Source organism: Acomys minous, assembly GCF_964271855.1.
Source record: "Acomys minous genome assembly, chromosome: 10".
Lineage (NCBI taxonomy): Eukaryota > Metazoa > Chordata > Mammalia > Rodentia > Muridae > Acomys > Acomys minous.
The window spans coordinates 33,684,624-33,708,101 of record NC_140491.1 but is presented as its reverse complement, the minus strand read 5'-3'; the positions used below and the strand labels follow the sequence as shown (position 1 = coordinate 33,708,101).

Sequence of the window (23,478 nt, the reverse complement as noted above, 5' to 3'; positions counted from 1 at the left end):
GTCAGGTGCGTCTTATAGTCTGAAAAATACCGTAATGTTTCTTTTTAAGTTTTAAAATTTGGCTTCTAAAAACATATGTGGCTCAAATTGCAGTCCTGTTAGACAGTGCAGCCTAACTGATTGGTTATGTGAAACTTGTTTCTTTATGTAAACTTTGCATCCTTTGTTTTACTAAATTGCTTCACTGTTAAAGCATTTTGTCAGTCACTGAAATAGATGTATTGTGTCTGTAGTCAGGGGTGACTGATATGCTCTCCCCCTGCACACAGGCTGCAGTATCTCTCCCCACCCCCTCGTTGTTTGGTTGTGTGTTGTGTTTTGTTTTTATAAAGACAGGCCTCCAACTGCCATTGTGTATCTTAGAGTGACCTTGCACTTCTGAGCCTTCGGCTTCCACTTAAGTACTAGGAGTATAGGTGTAGACTGCCATGCTTATTTTATGCAGTAGCAGCAACTGAACCTGGGGCTTTGTTCATGCTAGCAAGCCCTCTGCCAACTAGCTACGCACCAGCCCTACTCTTCTAATTCTTTATTCATTTGCTTGCTTCATTTCAAGACAAGGTTTCTTTGTGTCTCCCTGGCTTAAACTCACTCTGTAGACCAGGCTGGCCTTGAACTCAGATGTCCACCAGCCCCTGCTTCCCAGGTGCTAGGACTAGAGGTGTCTTCCACCATGCCTGGCTCGTAAGTTTCTTTTATTATTGTTCTGTCATTATCTGGTCTTGGTATCAAGGTGATACTAGACTTACAGTTTGGAAGCCATCTTTTTCAATTTTATGGAATAATTAAAATAGTATTGTTGTTAGTTCTTTGAAATTTAGATGGAATTCGACAGTGAATACATCTTTTTCTGGGGTCTTTCTAATGTGGGAAACTTTCAATATTGTGGTTGGTTTTACATGTGTTTGAATTATTTATTTCATTTATTCAGTCTTGGCAGGTGTGCATCTAGAAAACCCATTCATTTCTTTTTGTTTGTTTGTTTGTTTGTTTGTTTTTCGAGACAGGGTTTCTCTGTGTAGCCTTGGCTGTCCTAGACTCACCTTGTAGACCAGGCTGGCCTCAAACTCACAAAGATCCGCCTGCCTCTGCCTCCTGAGTGCTGGGATTAAAGGCGTGCGAATGGCGGAATGGAGGTTTAAAAATATATCCTTAAGATTTTCTGGATTTCAGTGGGGTGGTGGGCGTGGTAGCAGTTGTCTGAATCCCTGGGTCCTCTGGAAGAGTAGCCAGTGCTTCCTACCACTAAGCTATCTCTCCAGCCTTGGCAGTCTTGTTTGTTTGGGGGACAGGGAGTGGAGGGTTGTTTTTTGTTTTTTAAGACAGGGTCTCATGTAGTTCTGGCTGGCCTGGAATTCACTCAGTAGACCAGACTGGCCTTAAACTCAGAGAGACCTGTCTGCCTCTTCCTCCCCAGCACTGGCATTAAAGGTGTGCACCACAACACACAAAGTTTCTCCCAAGACTTGCACCTCTTGTTTTATCTTAATTATGTTCTTCCTCAAATGGTGTAGTGTTCTCACCTTAACTGAGATGCAGTCGCTAGGGCTGCAGTTTCACTATCTCACCCAATGCTAGGACAGCAGCCAGTGACTCTTGAATGCTTTTATGAGGAATGGGTGTTGAATTTTATCAAGGTTTATTCCTTGGTCTTTTGGAGATAATTGAATTTTTTCTCCTCAGACCTATTCATAATAGTGTTATTGTTTTGGTTTCCTAACATTAAACCAACTTTAAATTCCTGTCATAATTACCACTTGTTTGTGGTAATTATATTCTCTGGTTGAGATTCTATTTGTTGTTACTTTATTGTCTTGAAATTCATGGCTTTGTAACTTTCCCTTTTGTTGCTGCTTTTAATTACTTAGCTGTATTTGCACAGGCAGGGTGGGGGTGTCAATATTTCTATAAATCTAATTCAATCTTGCAAAAAAGCAAATGCATCTCTGTGAGTTCAAGGACAGCCAAAGCTATGTAGAAAGACTGTCTCCAAAATAAATAAATAGAAAAAGAGATTTAGCTTGTTTTTTTCATCCCTCTTCCATCTAATTCCAACCAAAGGAATTAGCGAGCATTTTCAGTGTCCTCATACTAGGTTCTGGAACACCTTTAGGCTGCATTGTAACTGTCAAGGCTTTAGAAGCTCGATGGAATTCTGTCTATTCACATGGAAATCTTTTCATATTTCTTTGTGTAATGAGGTTAATATTGGAAAACTACTTTTCTTTAGTAAATTTTGTATACTTTGTCTGCAAAGTACATTGACATTTGTGTGCTTGCTCAGGGCAGGCTCTTATGTGGCCCGTACTGTATACCCAAGGCTGAACTTGCACTCTTTGTCTGTGGTCCTGACATCTGACCTTTACACCTACACTTATTTTCTCCTTGCCATCTCTCACTTTGTGTTCTGATTTTGTTTAAGTTAGTGATCTGTGCCTTTTGTTAGATTTTGTTGTTCCTGCTTTAAGTCAGATTTTCCTTTTTTTCTCTTCAGTTTTCTGCTCTTACCTTTATTTTTTCCATATGATTTTGTTTTGTTGTTAGTTTGTTATCTTGTTTATTCTCTAACTTTTTAAATTAGAAATTTAGTTTGGGGTCAGGCATGGTGGCACGTGTTTTTAATTCCAGCACTCTGGAGGCAAAAGCAAGTGCATCTCTGTGAGCTCGAGAGGCTATGAAAAAAGACTGAAAGACTGTCTCCAAAGAGGGAGGCTGGAGATGGGGGTGGGGTGGGGACAGAGATAGACAGAGAAAGAAGAAAAAGAAATTTAGTTTGTTTTCATCCCTCCTCCATACTTATTGATAAATGAGTTTGACACTTGGAGCTTTCCACTAATCACTATCGTTACTTCAGTTGTATCCCAAAGAATCTTTTTGAGACAAGGTCCTACCAGGGAGCTCAAGTTGGCTGCACACTTACTATGTTTATGTTGCCCAGTTGGCTTTTAGCTCTGCTGCCTCCTCCTCCTGAGTACTGAGATCACAGGCTAGTGTCTCCACGCTTAGCACTGTGGTCTTACAGATGGCTTTTCAACTAGGTTGTTTGTTTAGAAGCTCTATGGTTTCCATGTTGTTGGCTTTGTGTGACTTTTCTCTCTCTTTCACCTGGTAGCATATTGGCAGCTTGAGTTTCTAGGTGGGAGGCCTATTCATTTTCAGTTCTAGGTGTTTTCCCACCCCTACTCCCACCCCACTCCATTATGGTTAGAGTGTTTAGACAGTTCTTTCTCCTGAAATGTTTAAATCACTCCATTTACAATCTAATGTATAGCTTTGTACTATTAGAACAGACTATTTGAAGACTTATTTTGTTCAAAAATTTTAAGAGTTTAACCTCTAGTCAACTCCATTGCTTTGAGGTCTGTGGTGAAGCAGCACATGATGACAGTTCAACTTAAAATGACCGGGAGACAGAGAGATGGGGTGTGGGGTCATAGAGTCACCATCCCTTCAAGAATGTGCTCCTCAGTGACTTGACTTCTCCCCTGAAGTCCCTACTTCCGTAGTTTCCATTACCATGGCCTTAGTGGGACCCCTATAGTCCTAACTAGAACAGCTTTTCTGAATGTCTCATGTGAACTTGAGATGCAGATGTATATTGTTTTTAAAATTATCTGTATTACCTATAGGCCTGGCTAGCGATCAGTTAAGACACAGACACTTGTTATATTTTAAAATCTCCTTAGTTAACCTGGGACAGGGCAGATATCAATCTTTTAAACTACCTCTCATAGTAGGGCAGACATGGGATCCCTGCCTTAATCCCATGCCATCTGTTTTTTAATAACTTTTATTAAGCTACCTCTCATCTATAATTCCAAATACTTGTTAATGTTCTTCATCTGGGCTGGATTTTCCATCCATGCCACCGGCCATGTGCTTTTCCTCCAGCTAACCCATGGAGGTCTTTCTCTCCACTTCTCAGATCTGTCTTCTTTTTTCTCTTAGCTGTCTCTCTTTTTTTTTTTTTTTTTTTTTTTTTTAGAATTCCTCTCCCCCCCCCCCCCCATCCCTTTGTCCTGCCCAGGTGGGATGGCTTTTTATTAAGCAAAAGCTGGGTCACACAGACCGCAAGCAGTAATTAGCATCAAAATACATCAGATGCATCTCTACTCTTTTTGGGGGAGGGGTGTCTGTGGTAGGAAAGGATCTTGCACAGTTGTCCAGACTAGCATCAGACTTGAGATCCTCCTACCTTAATTCCCTGAGTAACTAAAATTTTAAGATGCACTACCACACACTTCCAAGGTTAGCCCCGATTATATAATGGGGCCCTGTCTGGGCTAGGAGTCAGGGGAGAGAAGAAATTTTTTTTCTTTGGGGAGTTAAAGCCATTCACATTTGGTTTTTTTGTTGGTTTGTTTTGGTAGATTTGTGGATAGGTTGGTTGGTTTTTTGAGGCAGGGTTTCTCTGTGCAACTTGCTCTGTAGACCAGGCTGGCCTTGAACTCAGAGATCTACCTGCTTCTGCGGCCCAAGTGCTGGGATTAAAGGCGTGTGCCGCCACATATTTGTTGTAACTTTATAGTTGGCCTCATTGTTATATTGATCTTGTAATTACTTTGAGTATCTTGTAAATACTGTTTTTTTTTTTCCTCCGATATTTTCTTCAACACTTTTATTTTTAAGCTTTGGCACTTAGGAAAAATTGAGGTTTTCTACTCATATGTTTGTCTTAAATCTTTTTTCTGTTGCTATAACAAAACACTTGGAACAGAGTCATTTGTTGATGAAGGGGTTTAGTGTTACTCACAGTTCTAGAGGCTGAGAAGTGCAAGATCCAACAGCTTTCTCTGTTGGCCTTGTGCTATTGCCAGGGAGAGCAGAAAAGTCCCAAGAAAAGCTGGTCGGTTCCTAGGAAGATGGAGAGATAACCTCCCTCCATCTGTTTTGGTTCTGTTTGGTTTTGTTTTGTTTTGAGGTGTGTGTGTGTTTGCGCGTGCGCGTGCATACGTGCGTGCCTGCCTGCCTGCCGGTGTCAGCAGAGACCAGAAGAGAGAGAGGGCATTGCATCTCCTGAAGTTGGAGTTACCGGCAGCTGTGACCTGCTTGACATGGATGCTGGGATTTGAACTGGCATCTCCTAGAAAGGCAACAGGAGCCGTCTCTCCAGCCCCCAGAATGAGTACTCTTCCCCCCACCCCAGACAGAGCCTCTCTGTGTAGCCTTGGCTGTCCTGGACTTGCTTTGTGGACCAGGTTGGCCTCGAACTCACAGCGATCCACCTGCCTCTGCCTCCCGAGTGCTGGGATTAAAAGGTGTGTGCTACCATATCCGGCTCCAGAATGAGTACTCTTGATAGGTTATCTGGGACCTTTCAAGAAAGAGCTGACTCCTGAGAACCATTCATGAGGCTCTGCCCTTTAGGCCCCACCTTCTAGCACTTATATAGGAGGTAAGCCTCAGTATGGATTTGTGGGATTAAACTGTAAAGCAACTGTGGTAGATTTCTTTATATTACTACTTCAGTGCCCTAGAGTCTCATTCTCTTCATCCTCTCTCACATCCTGCTTTATTTTCCTTCAGGGCATTCACCACACCTCCTACTTCCTCTAAATGCCAGTGAGCCAATTCCACTCTTTCTACTTTGCTATTCCCATTCCTTCTCTTCACTTTGTTCATTTTCCGTTGCTTTTTGTGTGTGTGTGTGTGTCAGAGTACAGCATCTTTAGGGAATGCTTGGGACAAGCCTTCTCAGCGCCCTGATCCTCTGATAAGTGGAACACAGCTTCAGCATGCCCTCTCCCATCTCCTAGAGCCTTGCTCATTGACAGTGAATGTACGGCTCCATTAGATTGAAAGTTCTTGAGTCACATTTGCATTTTAATATGCTGTGGAAAAACTGTTCCCAGTACTAAATACAGCTTTTTATACTAAGGTTTTTTATAAATACTCATTTATTTTATATTTTTGAGACGGGGTGTCATGTAGCCCAGACAGACATCCTACTCTGACAATGACTTTGAACTTCTTATCCTCCTGCCTACACCTGAGTCCTGGGATTACGGATATGTTCTACCATGTCCAATTTACATGTAGTGCTGAAGCTCAAATCTAGAATTTCATGCATACTAGGTAAACACTCTGCTAAACTAAGCTAGATGCTCAGCCTGAGACTGCTAATTCTGATTAGGAACACATATGATAGACTCTGAAGTACTGTATCTGCACTGGTGTGCTCAGTATGTATGTGCAGTTAGGATTGCCCCTGTCCTGAGACAGGGCTGAAAAGGCCACTGAGGTTCACTCATCACACGCTTGCAGCATCACTATTTGCCTTCCCCAGACAGGGCCAGAGTTCTGTTGATTCTTTGTGTGTGTGTGTGTGTGTGTGTGTGTGTGTGTGTGTGTGTGTGTGAGAGAGAGAGAGAGAGAGAGAGAGAGAGAGAGAGAGAGAGAGAGAGAGAGAGAGAAGAACAGGTAATTCACAGGACACCGTGTGTTGCAGGAATCCAACTGAAGTGGTCAGAACTCAGCAGCAAGTGCTTTTACTTGATAAGCCATCTCCTTGGTCCAGTTTTTGTGTCGTCGTCCTCCCCCTCACCTCCATAGATTTTAATGTAGCCCAAACTGTAATGACTAGGATAATAGCTGTTCACTACCATACCACCATTCTGTGCTTTTTATTCCTGCTGCTTGAATCTTCAAATGTAGGGTCCGTGTTGGAATTTAGCCCTGTGCAGAGCCTGCTGTGAATCATTGGCTATCTTTCCTTCTGAGTTTAGATACCCTGAGGCCCTCTCCTGGGCCTTGTCGCTTTTTCAGAATGGACACTTCCAGTCCTTAGTACTCTATCATGTGAGTTGCCATAATGGCAGCTACTGTTAGGCAAGTGAGATGTGCCCTAATTATGACGCTGTGGAAGTGTCCCATGATAGACCTAGGGTGATAGGGGTTTTGGGGAGACTGAGATTCACTTTAAACAAAGACCTGTGAACTCCCTCTACCTTTACATTATCATTGCTACTGCATACTTGGATGCTTGAGCCAGGCTTGGGGAAGGGGCTGTGGTCCAGTCAGACCTGGCACAACAGGGAAGAAACGTTGAAATTCTCAGACTTGGCTGAGATTCCAGGAAGTAGAATGATCCGCAACCAATGACCCGCTTGTCCTGGAAGGTAAAGCAGAGCTGCACCTTTGCTTTGGGAAGGCCTGAGTTCTGAGTTGGGCTTCTCTCCAGCAGGTCTTGTTGATGGGACCTTGAAGCAGCAATGACTTGGTTCAGCAGATGAGTGAGTGGCTCTAGGTAGTTCACAAGAACAGTCTGCCTTCCTGGCCGTTTGCAGAGTCTTGTCATACACTTTGTGTTTATTCTGGTGAGATGGCCACTCTGATAATGTGACGTGTCTCCTTTGCTTCACTTTGCAGATGATGTTTTCTTGCCTAAAGACATTGACCTGGACAGTGTGGATATGGATGAGACCGAGCGGGAGGTGGAGTATTTCAAAAGGTAAAACATAAGGCCTGCATGTCAGGGCATTGGCAGGCTCCTGTGTGCCAAACTTAATCTGTTTTCTCTGTTCCTGTGACCCTCCCATGACATTTCTGTCACCCTAGATGAATGTCAGGAACAAGCCAAATAGCAAACAGTCCCACCCTAGCCCTCACCTCATGCCTTCCATACCCTTGCTCAGGTGCACACACCTCATCCTTACTCACTTCTTTCATTGTCCCTGTGTTCAAAACGCAGTTAATAGTGGCGGGCCCTTTGGTGGGCCTGAATCAGCAGCCTCCCCAAGCCTGCTGCTTCTGATTCTAGCCACCTGAGTTCTTGGAAGCCTTGCAAATGACTCATGTACATGTGGCCCTTGAGTGTAGTAACATATCCTTCTTTCAAAGAAATGTTGAAGATATGGCAGCTTTCTGTTTGCAAACTTGATTGGGACCATATTCAAGGATGATTCATTTACTGTATGAATTATGGCAGCAAAGAACTTATTTATTTGTTTGTTTGTTTATGTATTTATTTATTTTTCTGAGTCAGGGTTTCTCTGGCTGTCCTAGACTCGCTTTTTAGACCAGGCTGGCCTCGAACTCACATTGATCCACCTGCCTCTGCCTCCTGAGTGCTAGGATTAAAGGCGTCTGTCACCACGCCCATCTCCAAAAAAAAGGTGTTTTTTTTTTAAAGCAGCACATTTCATGTACTTGTAACCCTTGGTGCTGGTGGAAGTGAGGCAGGATTGCAAGTTCCAGACAAGCATAAGCTACATAGTAAAACCTTGTCTCAACCACATGAAGATCAGAAGGGCACATTATGTTTTGGAGGGTTTTTTTTGTTTTGTTTTTTGTTTTTTCCATGTGTATGGATGTTGCCTACATCTGTGTCTGTCTATGCACTGTATGCATCAGTGCCTCTGAAGGCCAGGAAAAGGTGTTGAATTGCCTGGAATTAGAGTTACAAAGTTTTTTACCTGCCATGTGGGTGCTTGGGACTCAAACTCTGGTCCTCTGGAAGTTAGTGCTCTTAACTACTGTACTATATTTGAGGCCATGAATGGCACAACATGTAAGAAAGGAAATATGTAAGAAAAGGCAAAAGCGTTTATCTTCTATTAGAGACCTGCAGAACATGTATTAATAACCGATTAAACATGGAACGCTCTTGAAGCCCAAGAAGAAACCAGAGGTAGAAGTGAAATTGGTTACTGTTTGCATGTGGCTTAAGTATATTTATATGGAATCCAAAAGAGCTTATAAGTAAATTAATTGAATTTTTTATTTTTTTCAGTGTTTTGTTTGTTTTTAAATACAGGGTCTCATGTAACCCAGGCTGCCCTTAGGTTCACTGTGTAGCTTCCTCTTCTAGCTTCATAGTGGTGGGATTGTAGGCATATCTCACCATGTCCCACTTGAATTATTAAAGCAAAAGTTAATGCTCTGGGTTTTGCCTTGATGTCATAGACTATGAAGGGCTCCAGAGGGGCCACATACTCAATCTACACACTGAAACTTTTAGCTGACCAGACCAGTACTCTACAGCAAAGCTGCTTCCCAGCCCCATGTTTGAGGCATGATCTTACTAACGTTACTCAGGCAGACCTTGAACTCATGATCTTCCTGCCTCAGCCTTCTGCATGTCTTAGTTTACAGGTACTCAGCCTACATTTCCTGCCTTACAAGTACCTGGGGAAAGATTCTAGCACAGCAAAGGACTGAAGCTGAGCATTGTGGTACATTTCTGTAGTTCCAGCTCTTTGGAAAGCTGAGATAAGTTGATAACAAAATACAGTAACAATCTTTCTCCAAAAATAGAAAGAGTTAAGAGCTCACTGCTCTAGCACAAAGACCCAGGTATGATTCTCAGCATTCATGTCAGTAGCTCATAACTGCTTATAACTACAGATCCAAGGGCTCTGATGTCCTCTTCTCACCTCTTTGGGTACCTCTACTCACATGCATATGCCCTAACACAGACACACAGACCTACACACAATTAAAAATAAGTAGATCTTTGAGAAAAAGAGAAGTAGGGCTGGAGAGATAACTCAGTAATCAAAATTACTTGCTCCTTTTTCAGGGGACTGATACTCTGAGTTTCCACATCCCTAAGGGGCTGCTCAAAACCTGTAACTATAGCTGCAGGAGATTGAACTCCTTGTGGCCTGCACAGGCACCCATACATAAATAGTAAAAAATAAATCTTTTGTTAAAAAAGGAAGAGAGTAAATACAAACATAAGTCAGTAACCACAAATAGTAAGAAAAATCGTGCCCAGGTGTAGTGTCTCATAGTTATATTCCCAGCACTCAAAAGGCTGAGGCAAGGATTGCTGTGAGTTCAAGACCAACCTGGGCTACATAGTGACTTTCAGGTCAGCTAACATGAGACCCTGCCTTAAAAATAAACATTGAATGAAAATAAGATGGAATACATTGCATAGGTCAGAATAAAAGTATCTGCTAGATTAGTGGTTCTCAACCTTCCTAATTCTGCAACCCTTTAGTACAGTTTCTCATGTTCTGGTGACCCACAACCATAAAATTATTTTCAATGCCACTCATAACTGCAATTTTGCCACAGTTATGAATTATAATGTATATATTTGATTTACAGGATATCTGATATGTGACCCCTGTGAAAGGGTTATCCGGCCCTCCAAAGGGGTCAAGACCTACAGGTTGAAAGCCCCTGTATTAGATGATATTAAAAAGTTTGAATATGCATTTATATATGCATACTATTTACTTGAAATAGCCAGACAGGGTGTTGTACACTTGAAAGTGAATTTAAGACCAATGTGATGTACAAAACAAAATTGTCTCAAAAAATTACAGAAGAAAAAAAATAAATGGCAGACAAGCAAAAAAGACTGCAGTACTGCTGGGAGTTGTGGCACACACCTTGTTAATGTCATGATTCAGGAGGCAGAGGCAAGCAGATCTTAATGATTTTGAGACCAGCCAAGGCAGTAAGACACTTTTCACAAAAACAAAATAAAATAGAACCAAAATATTGGCCAGTGAAGACACAACCAGCTGGTAAACTGGGTCTTGGTGGGGTGAGATGGGGTTAGTTTTTGTTTTTGTTTTCCTCCAAGACTGGGTTTCTCTGTGTAGCCTTGGCTGGCCTCGAACTCACAGAGATCTGCCTGCCTCTACCTCCCGAGTACTGGGATTAAAGGCGTGCACTGGCTGTGATGGATGGTATTTTTGTTTGTCAGTTTGACTACCAGCTTTAGTTAATCTGGAATTAACTAAAACCCACGTGTAGAGATACAGCTGTGAGGGATTATTTTCTTAAATTATTTGAAGTGGGAAGACCCATTTCTAATCCAGATCTTTGGAGGTGGGAAGAGCCACCTTTAATCCACTTTGTGGTGGCAGCCTATAAAAATGGCATGGAAGAAGGAAACATGCTCTCTGCCTGCTTGCCTTCACTCTTATTAGCAAGCCCATTCCCTCACTGGCATTAGAGCCCCCTTCTTTGGGACATGGAAGACACATCCAGCCTCATGGACTGAACTGAATTCTTGGACTTTCTGTTGGTAGAAGCCATTGTTGAACTAGCTGGACCACAGCCTGTAAGTCACTCTAATAAATAATACACACACACACACACACACACACACACACTCTCTCTCTCTCTCTCTCTCTCTCTCTCTCTCTCTCTCTCTCTCTCTCTTTCTCTCTGACTAATACAAAGAGAGAGTAAAGAAGAAAAAGAAATTGAAGGCTTAAACAAGTTGAGAGGAGGGAATAAAATTATTTTATAGACAGTCTTGTATACAGAGTAAATGTGAAAGAACATATCACAAGGGCTAGTAGCTATGTGGGGTCAGTAAAGAAGTTAATTTTTCTCTACACCATCAATAATTCGAAATTATGGACTGGGATTTTATCTCATTGTTAGGAAACCTTCTCAGTTGTGTGAGTTCCTCAGTTCCCTCCAGAAAAAAAGAGGACAGATAGGGAAGGGTGAGACAGATTTACCATAGCACCCAAATCACTGCAGCACCTGTGATTGGAGCTAGCAGAGATTTACAAGACTTATACTCAGAAATATGACGCTTTTTAAAGAAAAATACTATAAAGGGGGCCAGCTAGATGGCTAAACAGGTAAGGAACCTGACAGCCGGAATCGGATCCCCAGCACCACATGGAAGGAGGAGAGAACCAACTCTAGTAATCGTCCTCTGACTCCCACACTTGTGCTTTGACACACACATGCTCATACATACATATAATAAGGAAGGAAATGTTTAAAAAGGAAAGGGGGCCACTCACTGAAGTTGGGAAGATGGCTTCAGCAATTAAAAGCAGTTGTTGCTCTGGGAGAGTACCTGAGTTCATTTCCAAGACTTCCCGTGGTGGTTCACAACTACCCATAGCTCCATTTCCAGGGGATCCAGTGCCCTCTTCTGGCCCTCTTGGGTACGAGGGATGCATGTGGTGCACATAAAAACATGCCAGCAAAACACACACATATAAAAAATTCAACAAAGCACTCTAACATAGGTCTTACCCGTATTCAAAGATAGGAATAGTTAACATCATAAAGCTATTGAATTTTCCTGGTTTTACCTGTAGATTTAAACCCCATCATTTTAGGTTCCCTTACAGTTTCTTCTCCTCAAATTATACCAGAGTCTTTTAAGTGTTCTGCCTGCAAGCAGGCCAGAAGAGGGCATTAGGTCACATTATAGATGGTTGTGAGCCACCATGTGGCTGCTGGGAATTGAACTCAGGGCCTCTGGAAGAGTAGTCAGTGCTCTTAACCTCTGAGCCATCTCTCCAGCCCCTACAAGAGTCTTTAAAACGGTCTATAACTCCAGTTCCAGAGGATCTAGGATCCTCACACAGGTACACATGTAGCCAAAACACCAATGCATGGAGACTTTTGACTCAAACTTCACTGAGACTCTCCAGTGACTTGGTTGGTGTGGTAGTTGCCAGACTGGGTATAGGCTCTATCCTGTGTCAATTTGCCTTTTTGTTTTGGCAGGTTCTGCTTGGACTCTGCTAGACAGAACCGACAAAGACTATCCATCAACTGGTCCAACTTTAGCTTGAAGAAAGCCACCTTTGCTGCCCACTGAATGAGGACTGCCTGGAGAGGGATATGTGGGAGGCAGCTGGGCTGCGCCACTCAAGAGCCAAGCCCCTCACTGGCTCCCCAGAGTTTTGGTACCCACCCAGGGTGTGTAGGGTGGGATGCCGTGGCCTGACACCCCCAGACCGAGAACTTGCTGCTCGACCTGCGTTGTTAGCTTGTGTGCGTGTAGTCTGTGAGTGAGACTTCTTTGATTGTAGCTCTGTGCTGTCGGAATGGAACAGTAGTTCCCGCCAATTCCTTCACCACCACGGCCTCAGAGGCCTAGGCCGTGGCCAGAGACGAGTTTGCATCATCCACGTGGCTCTGTCGCCTCTGCATCTCGCCCTGTCCTGTCATCTGTCCCCGCCAGGGTGTCAGCCATCCCTCAGCTCCCTTGTGCCCTGTGTCCCACCCAAGGCGGGCTGGGCGGGCAGGCCTCCTTTGTCTTCTTTCACAATCTACTGTTTCTGAGTGTACACGTTGCGCTGTTTGTGTTTGACCCCCTGACTTGTAGCCAGCTTGTGTAAGACCCCTTGCAGAATGAGAACGTTAAAAACAAGAAACCCACCCAGTACTCACACCATCAAGTCTGTTCTAGAGCGTACAACCGTATTAACACGGAGGCCTGCCTGGCTACTTTTTTAACATATTGTTAAGTAATATTAAAATCATGTCTTTCTTTTTGAAAGATGGAATACATTAGTACAGCAGGAGACCCAGTCTGGTTGCTTTCTGCTGGGGATGGTGGGTGTGGTGGGAGGTATCAAATGGGTGGTACGTGTTCCCAGGGAGCCAAGATCACCAACTCCAAAGTCACTTCCTGGTGTCTTAGGGTTAGTTCCTGGTGCTGTCAGTTGTATTCTGGACAGCAAGCTGGTACAGGTACCAGAACAAAGCGGTCAGCAGGACACAACAGCAAACCAAATGATGCCAAGAAGTACTAGGAAGCTGCAAGATAGAGTTGTGGGTTATGCCTGAGGTGGGAAGATCATCAGGCCCAGAGTGACACTGACAAAGCCAGTGGACCAGTTGTAAGAGGGAAGGAACAGTAGGTCCTAGCCTCCTGAAGATTTTGCTCCAGAGAACAGGAAGTGAGTCAGTATCTAGAGATATGGAATAGACTGCTTTCTTTTCTGTCTTTTCCAGGTGAGGACAGCACATCCCTGTGCTCCTGGGATAGATAGTTGAGCAAAGAAGTGCATGCAGGTCTGTGACCTTGCATTAACAGTGTTCTTGAAAGGGGAGAGATTCTGGTTCTATTCCCAGAGATACTGGTATTGTCTCCTGGTTGGGGAAATGGTTAGAGAGACCCAGCATTGGGCTTGCCTCCCAGGGGGCCCCAGACAGTTGTCTCTCAGGGCCTCCATTTCTTCCACTGGAGCCAAGCCACCTGCCAAGAGGAACCCAGAGTCTCCAGCTGTAGCATCGGCTGGAACTGTTGGCCCTATGATGGTGATGGGAAGACCTCAGTGCCCCAGCATCAAGTACCATGCTGGGGCCCAGAAATACTCCTTACAGATCCACGGTGGTGCACTACAGGCCAGTTCCTCACGCTTCCTAGCCATATGTTGTTCACTGCCAGGAATTACTTCCTTTTTCCCTAAAAACCTCAAGTTTCTTTGGCTCTGCCATCAAGGGTGCATAACCTCACAGTTTGAGGAACAAAAAGTAAAAGATGGAAGCCTCTGGTCCCAGTTGGAGGAGAGGGGAAAGTAGGTGCTGAGAGAGTTCTGAGGGCAACCTCTTCCATTCTGTGAAGGCCGCCAGGATGCCTGCAGCTCAGCCGAGTGGTCATTCCATTTTTAGATGGGCATTGGCCTAGGAAGGCCGAAGACTTCCTGCCAGAAGCTGTGGGCAGGCATGTTTGAAAATTTCTCTTACTCAATATAAATCTGAAATAAGGTAAGAAGTGAAAAGAAACATGGAAATATTTTCATCAAACTTTTATATACTGCCTTAATTACTTTTCTATTGTTATGAGACACTGTGACCAAGGCAACATGTGGAAAAATGTGTTTAAATTTGGGCTCACAATTTCAGAGGGTTAGAATCTCTGAATGTCATGGTAGCAGGCAGGTAGAGGATGACACTAGAGTTGAAGAGACACAGGAATGAATGGTGCTAGTCTCTTGAAGCCTCAGAGCCCTCCCCCATGGCACACCTGTCCAACAAGGCCATGCCACTTAGTCCTGGACAAGTTCTACCAACTGGGGACAAGTACTCAAACATGAACCTTTGGGGAGCCTTTCTCACTCAAACCACTGCATATACCCATGCCACTAAAGTGAACCAAACACTAAAACAAACTGAAGTGAAAAGGCACCAATCTCTTTTCTGATACCATTAAATCCATCTTGATTTTTTTATTTGCTGAGCAAGTGTGATGGCAGGTGTCAGTAAGTGCACTTCATGGCTTGAGGAGCATCTCTGAGTAGCAGTGTCACTGCTTTCTTGGGGTCTTTGAAGTAGTTTTGGAAGTTTTCTGCTAAGACAGGGATTCTCAATGGTGAGCATGTGACAAACTCCAAATCCAAGTAGCAACAAGCTTCTCAGTAGTCCCTCCACAAAACATGACAGCAAATTTTGTTTTCTAAAAGGATTTGAAACAAAAAAAAGACACTAGGTGTGGTGGCGCACACCTTTAATCCCAGCACTCGGGAGGCAGAGGCAGGCAGATCTCTGTGAGTTGGAGGCCAGCCTAGTTTACAAATCGAGTGAGTCCAGGACTGCTAAGGCTACAAAGAGAAACCCTATCTCAAAAACCTCTTAAGTTTTCCCCAGATGTCAAGAGAAAATGCCTTGGTTTTTGCACAAGCCTTTAATCCCAGCACTCGGGAGGTAGAGGCAAGTGGATCACTGAGTTCAAGGCCAACCTGGTCTACAGAGTGAATCCAGAATAGCTGAGGCTACACAGAGAAACCCTGTCTCGAAAAAAGAAAATGCCTTGGCTTCACTGCAGTCACAGACTGCATTGTTATGGACCTGCCTCCATGGTGACTACTCACGATAAATGATCATATATGCGCTGACCAAGGGGCGGGGGGAGGGGGCACCAGCTTGCTGAGACTCCTATAGTGTTTTCATATGGGCAGCACATGACTGACAGGAGACAGAAATTTCGTGAGCCCTCAGAGGGCATAGTTTCATCCTGAAGGAAGTTTTCAGATCTCAGTACTATAGAAAACGAATATGGAGTCCATGGATGGATAAGAGAGGCTACTGTGGCTGAAGTTCTATAGGTGAGACAAGGTAAGAGTCACCAAGGCCTTCACACTACGAGTCCAGGCAGTGGGTCACCAGAAAACAGCAAGACTTTCAGCTTTTCTCTTAAGCTGGGTAGAAGACACTATAGTGAAAAGTTCCATATATAATGGTATATGGAAGACTGGTGGCAAGTAGTAAAACATTTTTCAAATGTATAGACAAAATACCTGGTCTACATAATGAGTTGCAGGACAGCAGCAGGCAAGTTCCCAGTCAAGCCACTAGGAAGTAGATGTTCTTTAGAGCAAGAAGCTTAAAGCAGTAAGTTGCTTGGTCTTGCCTCAAAGGCTGTATGAGGCCCATGTTTGGATGCACAGACAACTATCCCTTTGGCTGCTTGAGTAGTGAATACAATGTAAGTTGTTTTGGTTTTGGTTTTAGAGACAGGATTTCTCTGTAGCCCTGACTGTCCTGGAACTAGCTCTATAGACCAGACTGGTCTCGAACTCATGAGAGATCCACCTGCCTCTGCCTCCCAAGTACTGGGATTGAAGGACTGCTCCACCATGTTTGGCTTTTAGAGACTGGCCATTTGCATAAGGTACCATGGGTTATTACAATGAAAGTTCCAAGTGTGTCCTGTTTGTTAAAGGGTAGGAATTTTGCTTTTGTTTTTGCCTTTTGCTCCTGCAATCTGGGTACCAGTAAGTCCTCAGAAAACTATCACCCAATAGAGGAATAACACTGGCAGAATAAGTTATAAAACTAAAAACACATTAGATGAATCAAACTATCCTGATTGCCCCTAAACACTTTTCCATCTTAGTCAAGTAAAATTCAATGTTGGCACCCAGTCGATTTTCTCAGTCTATGCCAAAAGCAAGAAAGATGCAGCTTTAGGAGTTTTAATCTGAAGAAATCCAAAAAAGATAGATGATACGTTTATAGGCAAGAAGCTTAAGATACCAGTTTTAGCAGGATGTGGTGGTGCACGCCTTTAATCCTAGCACTTGGTAGGCAGAGGCAGGCAGAGCACTGCGAGTTTGAGGCCAGCCTGGCCTACAAAGTGAGTCCAGGACAGCCAAAGCTACACAGAGAAACCCTGTCTCAGAAAACAAAACAAAACAAAACAAAAAACCCAAAAAGATACCAGTTCCAAGTCAGGCAAAGCGGTGCACCTTTAATCCCAACACCCAGGAGGCAGAACCAGGTGGATCTCTGTGAGTTCAAGGCCAACCTAGTCTACATAGTTACAGGACAGCCAGGGCTTTTGTACAGAGACCTTGTCTCAAGGGGAAGGGGGATGAGTTACAAAATCTAAATGTACACGATGGCAAATGCATACAATTAAAATACTGTGAAGAAAAATATTTAAAAATTAAACAAGTTTCAAATGGTACTTTAAAACACATGATATAGAAAATATATAGAGCTACCCACAGAAGAAATCGGTGAATTTATGGTACGTGGGCATACACTTTTAAACCCAGCACTCAAATGGTAGAGGCAGGGGGATGTCTCTTGAGTTCAAAGCCAGCCTGGTCTACAAGGTGAATTACAGCCAAAGATACACAAAATCTGTCTCCGGCTGAGTGTGGTGGTGCACGCTTTTAATCCCTGTCTCCAAAAACCAACAAAAGAGTGGATGACTGAGAAGAAATTGTAGCTGAATTGGTTCACGCATGCATGCATACATACACACATGTAAACTGAGAATGGAAGCCAAGATCTCATGCCTGCTTCAAGGTAAGAACTAAATCAGAGCAGCATCACCATTCCTAGAAATAATCCAGAGTTGATGGAAATTGTTCAGTTCCACAGACCATTTTTTCCATCAGATTTTTGCTTTTAATGTTTAGCCTGTTCTTTTTTCTTTGAGACAGTGTCTTACTATGTAGTCCTGGCTGTCTTTGAACTTACTATGTAGACTAGGCTGGCCTTGAATTCAAAGATCTGCCTGCTGCTTCCCAAGTGCAGGGATTAAAAGCGGGGGCCACCACTGCCTGGCATATTTAGACTTTTTAGTTCTTCATATATTACACATACTATTCTTTCCTGTTGGGTGAATAGCTGGCAGAGATTTCTCCCACCCTGCAGACCGTCTGCGGACTCACTTGAGATTCTTCAGTTTGATGAGATTCCATTTTTCAGTTGTTGGTCTTATGTCTTGTGCAATCAAAATCTTATTCAAAAAATCCTTTCTTGTGCTTATAAATTGAAGCATGCACTCTTTTTCATGTAGCACTTTTAGGGTATCAGATCTTATGTTGAGGGTTTTGATCGATTTGGAGTTGAGTTTTGTGCACAGTGGGAGACAACGATATAATTTCATTTGTGTCAGTTTTCCTGGCATTTTTAAAGATGCTTTCTTTTCTCCAGTGCATATGTTTGCTATTTTTATAAAAATTCAGATTAACTGTAGTTACATGGAATTGTATCTTGGTCCTCAATTCTATTGCATTCATCTGTGTGGTTTTGTGCCAGTATTGTGCCTTTTTTTTAAATTAATATTATTCTAGTATAATTTGAAGTCATGTGTGATGTTGCCTTTTGCCACATTCTTTTCGTTTGATTGTTTTGGCTATCTCTGATTGTGCCTCCCTATACATTTCTGGACCTTTAAGTAGGGCAGTCACTTTTCTCAATATTATTCTGATCCGTGAGTGTGTGTGTGGGGGGGGGTGTCTCTATCTTCTAATGTATTCCTTAATTTCTTTCTTCAGAGTCTTAAAACTTTTATCATAGAGGTCTTAAATATCCTTGGTTATACTTATTCATAGGTTCTGTGTGTCACTTTGTTGAACATGATTATCAGCTCAAAGAATATTTTGGTGGATTCTTTAAGACCTTTGGTGTATAGAATTGGTATCATCTGCAAAAGGAGATGCTTCTTTTCCTGTTGGTATTCCTTTTCTTTAAGCACTGTATGGAATAGAAGTTGAAAAGAATGGAAACCCTTTGTCTTATTTCTGATTTTAGTGGGAATACATTGAGTTTTTATTTAGTACGATGTTGGCTATAAGTTTGTTTGATATATAGTCTTTATTATGTTAAGGTATGCTCCCTCCATGTCTAGCCTTTCCATGTCTCTGATCTTGAAAAGAGGTGTTTGGTATTGTCAAAGGCTTTTTCTAATACTTTCATGTGATTTCTGGGGTTCGGTCCATTTATATTATCAATTACATTTATGTATGTTGAATCATCAGCATCATTGGAATAGTCAAAATGGTCATGATGAATGCTTTTCATTATGTTTGTATTTTATTGGTTTTGTATTTATATTCATTAGTAAGATCAGTCTGATTTTTGCTCATGAGCGTGCATGTGTGTGCATGTGTGTGCACTTGATCACACATATGCACATACATACTTTACCTGATTTTAGTCTCAGAATAACTGGCTTCATAAAAAGTTTGGAAGATCCCAGGCATGAAGGCAGATCTCTGAGGTGTGAAGGTCAGCCTCGTCTAGTTCCAGGACAGCCAGGGCTACATAGAAGAAACTGTCTTGAAAAAAAGGAAAAAGAAAGGAAAAAAAATAGTATAAGTTCTTAGGGTATGTCCACATGGTTTTCTGAATTTTATTGATATCTGTTGTAATGTCTTCCTTTTCACCTTTCAATTTTTTTAGTTTAGGTCTTTTGGTTAATTTTAAAGGGTTTGTCAATTTCATTTATCTTTTTAAAGAGCACCCACTGCATTTCATTGATTCTTTGTCATTTTAAAAATTGGTTCTATTTCATTGGTTTCTGTCCTGCTTTTGGTTATTTCTTCTCCTTTATTCTAGAGTTCTCAGAATGCTTTGATAAAAGACATTTATGACTATCAGCTGTCACCTCAGGGACTCTTTATTGTGTCCCATAGATTTTGATATGTGTCTTCATTTTCACTCAATTTGAGGAACTTTTAAATTTTCCTTTGTTTTTCAAGACAGGGTTTCTCTGTGTAACAGCCCCGACTCTCCTGGACTCACTTTGTAGACCAGGCTGGCCTTGGATTCAGAGATCCGCCTGCCACTGCCTCTCAGGTGCTGGGATCAAAGACGTCACCACACCTGCCTTATGTCTCCTTCTTGATTCCATCATTGACCCATCAACACTCAGTAGTGTATTACTAAATTTCCATGAGCTTGTGTACGTTTTATCACTGTTGCTATCTAGCTTTATTTCACTTTAGTCAGATAAAATATAGGATGTTATTTCAGTTTTCTTATACTTGTTGAGACTTGCTTTGTGTTCTAATATATGATCACTTTTGGGGAATGTTCTATAAATGTTACCTCCATTGTATTTATAATGACACTTAGCTCCATTGTTTAGTTTTGCCCAGATGACCTGTCTGCTGATGAGAGTGATGTACTGCCGTCACCCAGCATCACTGAATTAGGCTTACTTTGCAACTTTACATCTAAGTGTTTGCCCATATTTGGGATATATATACAGGGTCTCTCTGTGTAGCCCAGGCTGGCTTCCAGCTCAAGAGATCTGCTTGTTTCTGCTTCCCGAGTACTAGAATTAATGGGGTGCACCACTATGCCCAGTTACAGTGTCCTTCCTTATCTCTTTGAAGTCTGTTTTGTCAGATAGTAGGATGCCTGCTCATTTCTTAGTTCCATTTGCTTGGAATACCTTTTCCCACCTTTTACATTAAGGTGGTGTCTGTCTTTGGATAGTGAGATGTATTTGTTGGACGCAGAAAACAGATGAATCCTGTCTTCCAATCTGCTAATCCATTCTGTGTTTAACAGTATTTGTCTACTTTTACCTCCTGTATTTAGTCCTGTGACATCTTTTTCATTTTTATACTTCTCTTGAGACCAAAGCATTTCTTTCTGTAGCCTCTGTAGAGCTCACTTAGTGGTCATAAATTTCTTTAGACTTTTTTTTATGTGCATTGGTGTTTTGCCTGAATGTATGTCTATGAGAGGGTGTCAGATCTTGGAGTTACAGACAGTTGTGAGCTGCCATGTGGGTACTGGGAATTGGACCTAGGTCCTTTGGAAGAGCAGTCAGTGCTCCTGACCACTGAGCCATCTCTCCAGCCCCTTTTTAGACTATTTTTAACATGAAAGTTTATTTACATCTTCAATTTTAATAGACAGTTGTACTGGATAATAGTATGATTTTACAGTTGTTCTTTCAGAGATGTATCTCAGAATACATTTTTTAAAACCCATGTAGCTTTAAAGTGTCTCTGTAAAAGAAATCTGTTATTCTGATTAGCCTGCCTTTACAAGTGACTTGACTCTTCTCTTGCAGGTTTCAATATCCTTTTTGTCTGTGTTTTGACCAAATTACGTTGAGCTTATTTTCTTATCCTACCTATTTAGTATTCTGAAGGCTTCTTGTATCTGACTTGGCATCATTCTCTAAATCAGGAAACTCACTTCTATCTAATTGAAAATATTTTCTGTATAGATCTGGAGAGATGGCTTAGACCTTAAGAATACATGGTTTCTCTTCTAGATGATCAGGATTTGATCTCCAGCATGCACATTATGGCTCACAACTATCTGTAACGCCAGTTCTAGGGGGCCAATGTCCTGTTCTGGCCTCTGTGAGCACTGACACATACATACACAGACATACAGGCAACACACACAAACTTTTTTAAAGAAAAATATTTGGTGTAGTATTCGATGCTCATAATTCAAAGATTAGGCCGGGTGTTGTGGTGCACACCTTTAGTCCCAGCACTCAGGGAGGCAGAGACAGGCAGATCTCTGTGAGTTCCGAGTGCAGTGCAGCCAGGCCTACACAGAGAAACCCTGTCCCGAAGGAACAAAACTGGGTGTTTTTATGATGTCCCAAAGCTTTCATATATTCTGTTCACTTCTGAAAGATCCCTCATTGACCTTAACTATGTGATCCTTATGTGTCTTCCAGTCCTAGTACTGTTTCCTGGACAATCTATTCTGCTGATGATTTCCACTGAGCTTTAAGTTTGGCTTGAGTTTTTCATTTCCAGCATCATTTTGGTTTGGCTTTTTTTCAACAGTTCTTTTTATTGAAGTAATTGTTTCCTAGAATGACTTCATTATTTCACTCAGCTCTTTGTTATTGTTCTCAGAGTGCATTCATTTTTAAGTTTGTTTTTGTTTTTGTTTTATGTATACCTGCAGGCCAGAAGGGAGTACCAGATCACATTATAAATGGCTATGAGCCACCATGTGGTTGCTGGGAATTGAACTCAGGACCTCTGGAAGAGCAGTCAGTGCTCTTAACCTCTGAGCCATCACTCCAGCCTCATTCATTAAGGTGTTTCAACGTAGTTATATTCTTTTAAATTCTTTGGAAGTTCTAACAAATCATTCCCATAAGGAGCCAGTACTATAGGGAAGAGATAATTATCTTGGTTTTTCATGTTTTTGTTTCTGTGCTGGGACTTGACAATCTGGAATTAATGTGTTGGTTAAAATTTTCTTTCCTTTGTATGTTTTTACGTTCAAATCCCCTTTATTCTTTCAGTGGTGGCATCTACAATGCTCAAGAGATAACTAAGTTGATGTGTCATTTCCTGTATGGTATTGATATTAGGGCCAGAGGCGCTACCCCAAGTCTTCCTATTTGGATCAGGTGCTGTCCTGTGTCAGCTGGTGCCTCTTGCATTGGTCTGCAGCTTTTGCTGTGAGTTCTGGAGTTCCACAAGTGCCAGTGGTCCTTACTCCAGTTCAGACCTGCTCCCTGCACTGGGTCTGCACTTTATCCTGAAGCTGGTGTGAGATACGGAACTTTCTGAGAACCTGTGGACATAAACTGGAGTCAAATTTGGTCCCTCACCCCAAGTTCGAAGCTTCTGCTGAAGCTGCTGCAAGTCATAAAGCACTAGTGAGCTCTACCCTGGTTCATGACTCATTTCCTCTCAGTCTTTAACTGTCCAACACTATTCCAAAATCCCAGGTCTCTTCTGAAACCCAAGGCAATCTATGAACCCCTAAAATCAAAAGACAGGTTATATACTTCCTGTATATGATGACACAGAGTAAACAGTCCCATTTCACAAGGGAGGAATGAGAAGATGGCAAGGAAATACCATTTCTAAAGCAAATCCAATCCTGTGACTCCCTACTGGCATGTGAGAATCCAAGTGGTATCAACTGGGCTCCTTGGGCATCTCTATCCTCCAGGATATGTACACACATTGTTGGGCCAGCTCCACTCTGTGCCTGGACATTAATGTGAGCGCTGCCATTTAATCCTGTGATCTTGGAGTAGTAGCTTAATTCCCTGGTGCCTCATCTTCACCTTTGATGAAAATTATACTACCTCCTAAAACTGTTAAAAGGAAGGGATTAATACATGGCAAACCCTTAGCACAGCACAGTCTTCTTCAGCCAGCACACAGTTCCTTTCTTGCCCTGACACTTAATATACCATTATGCAATCGCATGCTGCCCTGGTTTAGCAGTCATGGCACATTCTCTGTATGGCCTGCCACCTACTTCCTACCCATCCCTTTTCCTTTATATCCTGGACCAGGACTGAAGATGCCCAATGCAAAGCACTGGGCTAGTACCCAGTCACTTGAGTAGCTCATAACATCGCCTATCCAATGGTCTCCTAGAAGTCTTCATTCCTCAAGTTTTAAGGCAACCTCTGCCCATGAAGCCTTAGGCAGGGCTGGCAGCTCTCCTTGATACCTCTGAATTGGGGGAAAACAGCAAGCATATTTCTCCTTACCAGCTGGTCTCTCTTGAGCAACCAGAAAACACCCATCGTCCACGCACACATCCCAGCCCGAC

The 23,478-nt window shown here is 42.5% G+C and overlaps 1 protein-coding gene across 4 annotated transcripts in view; it reads left to right on the top strand.

Moving 5' to 3' along the window:
• FAM193A (family with sequence similarity 193 member A) overlaps positions 1–13,247 on the top strand; it is a 118,266-nt gene extending 105,019 nt beyond the window's left edge. For all 4 annotated transcript variants that reach the window (XM_084797782.1, XM_084797781.1, XM_084797784.1 and 1 more), the window contains 2 exons: positions 7,369–7,450; positions 12,445–13,247. In XM_084797782.1, coding sequence (XP_084653908.1) covers positions 7,369–7,450; positions 12,445–12,538 — 176 coding nt within the window. In that variant the 3' untranslated portion in view covers positions 12,539–13,247. The remainder of the gene's footprint in view (positions 1–7,368; positions 7,451–12,444) is intronic.
• Positions 13,248–23,478: the final 10,231 nt, after the last annotated feature.